The following is a 7,141-nucleotide window of genomic DNA, read 5'->3' as shown; positions in this document are numbered from 1 at the left end:
CTCAGGAACTCAGTGACTTGAGATGAATATCCATTCTTGACCCAGTTTATGTTGTTTACTGAAGGAAAATCAGTGCTTCCCGGGCAGCTTTTTCACACTTAGCTTACTGTCTCACTGCAGACTGTGATGCTTGCCTTCTCTTCCAGCATATTCAAACCCCACATCTGTACTGTCCAGTACCATAGTAGTAATCACATGTAGTTTTTTAGTTAAATAAAACAAATTCAGTCCTTTGTCACAGGAGTCACATTTCAGATGCTCAGTGGCCATAGGTGGCTGGTAGCTACCACACTGAAGAGGCAGGTATGCCGCATGGCTGTCACTACAGGAAACTCTGTTGAACAGTGCTCCACACCCTCCGTGATCCTCAGGCAACCTTTGCCACATAACAAAGAAAAAATTATTTACATCTTTGTGCTTGTGTTTAGTCATTCAGTCTTTACCAGTTTTAAAAACCTGGAAATTTCTCAGCATCCTTTATCTTTCCTTATATTTCAGAGGAAGCATAGTTCATCCTTTTCAAAGTGATCCTTTCCCTCTTAGGGTGATTCCAGTCTGAGGTTCTGAACTGGGGATTGGACCTCACTTCCTCCTCTGGAACCCACCCCTCTAGCCTTGCCTTATTCAGATTTTTCCTATTGATGCTGCCGCCTTCCACCATACCTGGTGTTCACAGAGGCCACAACCCCTTTCCCTCCTTCTCTTTCTAAATATAGCCTGTATGCCTCATCTCCAGTCTCCCCTACTTATTCCTCCGCCCTGACAGCCTAGATCCCACCTGTCATCTCTGGTGGATGGCTCCCTAAGCTCCCGCGGCATTGGTTATCAACTGCCCCGATTGCTGAACCCAAGCTGCCTTGTCACGGTTACCCTCTTCCTCCACATCAGGGAAGAATTCTATAGCAAGGCCAGCACTTCCTTTTGATTTTCTTTCCCCTTTACTTCGGGCTCCTCTCCAGGTTCATTATCCTGCCTCCTCCACAGGCCCGCCTTGCATCACCACTCGGGCTGTGTGTGTCAGCGCAGCTCTGTTCCCCTTCTGCTTCCCTGCCCTTTCCTGTAACTGACTCCAGTTATTACTCAGGTTCTGGGAGCTCCCAAATGATCGTCCCTACATTCGATCCTCTCTCTGAACTCCAGATCAAAGGGCACAGTGTTCACTGGGCACTTCTGCTAGGGCTATCCTGCCTCTGTCTCAACAGTAAACCCTCTGGTTCTCAGTAAAAGTTCTTAGCTGCTAGGCGTGTTTGCTCTCCAGAGTTTCTCATATATGACAAATCGCAGTTGACTTTTTAAAAAAATTTTACTTATTTTGGTTGCACTGGGACTTCGTTGCTGCACACGGGCTTTCTCTAGTGGTGGTGCACAGGATTCTCATTGCGGTGGCTCCTCTCATTGCAGAGTTCAGATTCTCGAGTGCAGACTCAGTAGTTGCGGAGAACGGGCTTGGTTACTCCACAGCAAGTGGAATCTTCCCAGACCAGGGATTGAACCCATGTCCCCTACACTGGCAGGCAGATTCTTAGCCACTATGCCACCAGTGAAGTCCAGGAGTTGACTCCTGAACAATATAGGGGTTAAGGGTGCTGACTGTCCACACAGTTGAAAGTTGGCATATGACTTTACTGTTGGCCCTCCATCTCTGTGTTTCCACATCCAAGGATTCAACCAACCTCAGATTGTGTAGTACATATTTATTGCAAAAAATCCTTGTATAAGTGGACCCATGCAGTTCCAGCCCTCATCGTTAGGGTTGACCGTGCCCGCGGCCACACTCCCACATGTTTTTCTCTCTCCTTCATCTGTTTGTCTTACTTGGGCCCTTTTATCAGTGTGGTAGTTTTTCTGGCCACCCCTTCTTCACCAATCCTGACCTTCCACACCCCCCTCCTGTTTTTAGGTCAGGTTCTTTTTCTTTGTTCTAGAAGATTTTTTCTGTGTCCTGATACTTACACTCTATTTTCTTCACTCATTTGTTGCCAGATAAGTTTCCCCAAATCCATTTAAAGAAAAATACACGTAAACTACATTTCTATACAAACATATGCATGATAATTACCAATTTAAATTTTGAATAAGTATTTCTATAGTTCAAAAATCAAAAAGGACCAAAGGCCTGCAGTGAAGAACTTTGCTCCCACTCCTCCGTTTATCTTCTTAGATCCTAGTTTTCTGACACATTAGCCATGGAGGTGCTTTATACTTGATTTAAGAAAAATTTTCATGTGTATAAAGCACATATTATACATGGGTGTACATAAATTATTTTCCCTTCTGTACACAAACTGTAGCATAAAAAGTCTGCTCTTCTGCATTACTCTTCACTTTGTATTTGCTGCTAATGAACATATCTCAGAGGTCTTTCGTAATGATCGCCTCACTCTTTTGTACAGTTGGATAGAATTCCTTCATGAATGCACCAGACATAACCTACGCCCTCATGATGGACTTTTAAGTCATTCTCCGTCTTTGCTATTCCTAACATGGCTGCCAAGAATAACACTTTCGTAAGTCATTCCGGTCTTATGTAGGTATAGTGAGAGTCTGTTGCTGGACTGTTCATTTACTGTTGTCAGAACAGCCAGTTCCTGCCTATTGTATTACTTCCCATGTACCGGGTTACAGTTGGCTCAGCCCATTCCTCCTCCTCTGCCCAAATGCCTTCCAGGACTCCCAGCACGCAGTAAATGAGTCTGCTCTGTCAGGGGCAAGGAGAAGCAGGCAGCTCGATACACACTAGCAAACAGTGGATGCACCTGGCACCATTTCCTGCCGGACTCAGGCTTTTGGCTACACTGGTTTACTTGCTGTGTCCCTAACATAGCTCATGCATTTCTGTCCCCTTCTTTGCACAGAGCACCTTCCTCTGCTGTCCTTAGGCCTCTGCAGGTCACTGGCATCTTTTGAGACTGAACTCACACACCACCATGTTTGTGAAGCCTCCTTGATTCCTACAGCCTTCTGCTAAAAAGAATTTGGGCTTCCACTGGGTATTTTCATAGGGCGTCTCTTTTTCTACTCTGGATTACTACTTTACGATGTCTATGCAGTTCTCCTAGTGTAGATACTAGTTAGTAATGCCTCAAACATAAGGATGTTGACTTGTTTTGATTTCTCATCCCACAAAAGTCTCCTAGCATGGTTATCTTGTATATACAAATGAATGAAAAAGAGCAAAATTGATTCTGTTCTTGTCTGACAAGAGGGGTTGGGGGAATAAGTACTTTTTATGTCAAAATCACTCCCACCGCTGTGCACTCTGGTTTTTTGTTATTATTGTTAAGTTAAAAATACCTTCTCCTCCCTCCTAGGAATACCTTTAAGAGCCTAGAGCCATGAAGTCGTATATCCTCAGTGATTAAGCCTGTGACCTTCTGGGAAGAGAGGGTGCTATTCCATTCTGTGTTTATTCTGTGACCAGCTAAAAGCATTGGCAGGACCAAAAACATGGTCTGTTTTATAGCACATTCAGACCTTAATATGTGACTGCAACAGGTCTCTATTTTTATTATGAGATTGACTGCTTTTCTAAAATTTCAATTTTAATTTACAAAAAAATTGAATAAGCATTATGAATGGAATCTAGTCTCATCACTGCAGGTGCAGCAAACCACTATATGCATCTGAGAAGCAGTGGATCTAGAACACCCTGCACTGTGACTGGGATGTCACCGCGGTATAGCCACCCTCTGGTGATGCTTTCTCTTTTCTCTTTCAGGTTTTTGAAGAACCCTCCCTTAGCCTTTTTGCTCTGGAACAGTGTGAGGGGAGAGAGTTACATCTAGAAGAGGCTGTGAACTCTGTTCTGAACAAGGACCTGCACTTCTACACCCAGTCCGTGTGGGTGAAAAGTGGACTGTAAGTATGGGGCGAGGGCCTGGCCTGCTTCAGTCACGGTGGCAGGTCAGCATTGCACAGGTGCTTTCTGTTCCCCGCTGCCTCTGTTACTTGGTGTGATGGTACTCTCACTTCTTTTCTGTCTCCGTGTAATAATCGTAGTTTCTCTCAAATAAGAGAAGACTGTGGACTGTGTCCAGTATGCAGTAGCAGACAGTGGTCTGGGAGGACTGCCATGTGTGTGTTCAGAGCATGAGTCCTAGAGTGGGTGGACCCGGTGACTGTAACAATTTGAGCCCTCTTTCCCTTTGGAAGGAACCTAATTGAATCAGTGACCTTGACTAGGTAAGAGACCATTACGGGCTTAAGACAAGTGACTAAAACTGATAGGGCTTTTCGGTGTTTTGATTTGATGTCTTGTTTATGCTAGAGCTGTTTTGTTCTAGGGCACTTACTTTCGTGCTCGGTGTCCTGGCTGAGCCAGCCTGCCTTCCAGTGTCGCTGCTTATGCAGGATGTTGGGCAGGGTGGGTGCAGGTCATATGGGGCCTGCACTTTTACAGTCTGGGAAGATGAGTCCAAGAAAAGAAATGAAAAATGACGGGTACATAAATTAGGCATGAACTTGCATATTTATTCAGGACAGAAATGGTAAGTGGCCTGAAAGTGAGGGGCCCTGAAGTTGAAGCTCTCACGCTTCCTAGAAAACCTGCATCTCAGGCCATTTCTGAACGTGCCTGTCAGCCGAGCCTGCCCCTCCTCCTGCACCTGTGGTGTTCTGGTACCAAAGTCATCCAAAAGAACACATTGCTCTCTATAATTAACATAAGGATGCCGTTTGTGTGTCTTATGACTTTGAAACTGTGTGACAATCAACTCTCCTTGTTAAATTGTCTGGGGATGATGAAAGAGAAAGCCGAGACTAAACTGATTTAAAATGAAGTTTAACAGTTACATGGTTCTGGATTCTTTGTGAGAGAATCGGTATATGGGATAGAAGAGTGAAGGCTGTCTGAGGGTTTTCCTAGGCTACAAATGGCTCCCAGAATACCACTGCATGCACAACTAGCTGCCCTCAGTGACAGGTTTTGTTTTGTTCTGTTTAATCTGCGGTGGTAATGGGGGCAAGCTTCAATGCTTTTCAGTTGTGAAATTCATTAGATTAATATATAAGGAGGACAAGTTTATTAGAACCTATCTCAGTTTTATAAGTGAGACTTCCCTGCCTGTCTAAAGAGTCTACAAACCAGGAGAGGCAGCCCAGCCTCCCCATGGCCATACTGTCCTGACGGTGCACCAGTCTGATGGTGTAGGCTGTGTTAGCAGGAAGGGGTGGAGGGAAGGTCATCTGTCTCGCTCGTCCATGCATAATTTGGCCAAGCCTGATCTCGGCTGTGGAGAGCTGCGGCTTTGTCTGAACAAGCCACCTCATCTTCACACGTCCTTTCTGAAAGCACTGTGTGCCGTGACCTGGGGTCCTGCTGAGAAGTGCAGTTTCTCTTGGCCGTCCCAGCTTATTTTCCATAACTATATGTCCAGCTTGATAACCACCTCAAGCCAGGCTTGGCAAACCTCTACAGCAAGGGGCCAGGTGGTCTTTTCAGTCTGTTGGCCAGCCTGCCTCTGTCACCTAACACCATGGTGCAGAAGCAGCCGAGGCCAATGCAGAAAGGAATGGGCATGACTGTGTGCGGTGGCGTAGGCCTCCAGGCTCCAGACATACTCCGCAAAGCCCTAGACACTCTGCCCAGCTGGAAGGCCCCTGGGGTCCTGAGAAGTATTTGCAAAAGGAGCGAGTCTGAAGAGTTCAGATGGAATTTCTGTGGACAATTTTAAGTAGTCCTCGTGGGAGACGTTGTGGGAGGAGGTGTGTCTGCAGAGGTTGCTAGAATCACGCAGAGAGGCTCTGAAGGACGTGGGACAGCAAGCCTAAGAGCGGGAGAGGAAGCCGGTATTTTTTAACTGGGTAGTTAGGGAGGGATTATCGTCTATGTCTGAATCTTAGAATGTTAGGGGGAAAAGCCTGGTATTATCCAAATAACACAGAATTCTAGAGCTGGAGGGGACCTTGTTTTGAAAGGAAGACAACCAGGTTCCTGCTGATCTTCTGAGCCACAGTCCAGTGCACTTTCTCCTCATCCTCTTTGGTTTTCCCACTAAAATGCACATTTGCGACTCCCCTGGTGGTCCAGTGGCCAGGACTCTGCACTCCCAATGCAGGGGATCCAGGTTCAATCCATGGTTGGCGAACTGGATCCCACGTGCTGCAACTGAGAGTTGCGTGCCACAACTAAATAGCCCACATGCCGCAACTAAGACCGGGCACTCCCAAATAAAATCAGTAAATGAAAATAAACATGAAAACACCCAACATTTTTTCTCTTAATAACAATCTACAAACCTAGAAGTTGTAACAAATAAACCCTATATGGTAGAGTAAGAGGTATTTTTGATAGAGATTGCTTTGTTTTAAGCATCCCATTTTTTTCTTTCCTGTTCTCATATAGGTGGATAGCTTATGAAGGACCCAATTTCTTAGGAAGACAAATCCTACTCGAGCCTAATGAGATCCCAAATTGGAGAGCATTCAGTGGATGGAAAACCATTGGTTCCCTCCGTCCTGTGAAGCAGGTACAGAGAAAAGAACTGTATGATCTAATAATACAGCTCAGTTTCCTAGTAGAAATTTCATAAACCACAGCATCTGAACAGTGGACCATTTAATTTAGTTTGCCATTTATGTTACAAGAGGATCTCATTAGATGGGATCATAAAACTAAATCATAAAATTGTACCTAAGGTCAGTGTTGGGTTTTAGCTTTGAGTCTTAAGTCTGATTGACCTTGTTGTCTTTTCATGGGAAAATAAGTATCCTAAGCTCTGTAGCAAACAGTGGAAAAAAATCAACTCTGAGAGTGCACTAGTTTCACCTCCTAAGCATTTGGCTCCCCCAACCACGCTTATATAATACTCAGGATGGATCCTGGCAATTTAATGAACGTAGTATTTATTGCACACCTACTGCTTGTCAGTCTTTTATGCAGAAACTTCCCACTGTTCTCTGGGTTCAGTCTCATCTCTTCAGCATGGCCTGTGTGATCTGGCTCCCCCTGGCTTCTCCAGCCTTGTCTGTCTCCCCCTCACACGCTGGCTCCGTGCCGTGCACCAGCACAGAGTGCTTTTCCCACACTTATAGGCTCTGTCTAGAAGTTTCTTCCTTCATTCTTTGCCTTGTCCTCCTTTAAGTTCATCTGAAGTGTCAGGCCCTCCAGGAAGTCTCTGTTACTCTCTCTCTCTCTCTCTCT

The 7,141-nt window shown here is 45.3% G+C and overlaps 1 protein-coding gene across 1 annotated transcript in view; it reads left to right on the top strand.

Annotated features, from left to right (window-relative positions):
• The window catches only part of CRYBG3 (beta-gamma crystallin domain containing 3), a 126,749-nt gene that overhangs the window by 111,087 nt on the left and 8,521 nt on the right, over positions 1-7,141 (top strand). The window contains exons 18-19 of the mRNA XM_010848382.1: positions 3,719-3,858; positions 6,344-6,467. Coding sequence (XP_010846684.1) covers positions 3,719-3,858; positions 6,344-6,467 — 264 coding nt within the window. The remainder of the gene's footprint in view (positions 1-3,718; positions 3,859-6,343; positions 6,468-7,141) is intronic.

Source organism: Bison bison, unplaced genomic scaffold, assembly GCF_000754665.1.
Source record: "Bison bison bison isolate TAMUID 2011002044 unplaced genomic scaffold, Bison_UMD1.0 scf7180017864265, whole genome shotgun sequence".
NCBI lineage: Eukaryota > Metazoa > Chordata > Mammalia > Artiodactyla > Bovidae > Bison > Bison bison.
The sequence above is the reverse complement of the archived record's forward strand: the minus strand, read 5'-3'. Positions and strand labels throughout refer to the sequence as shown.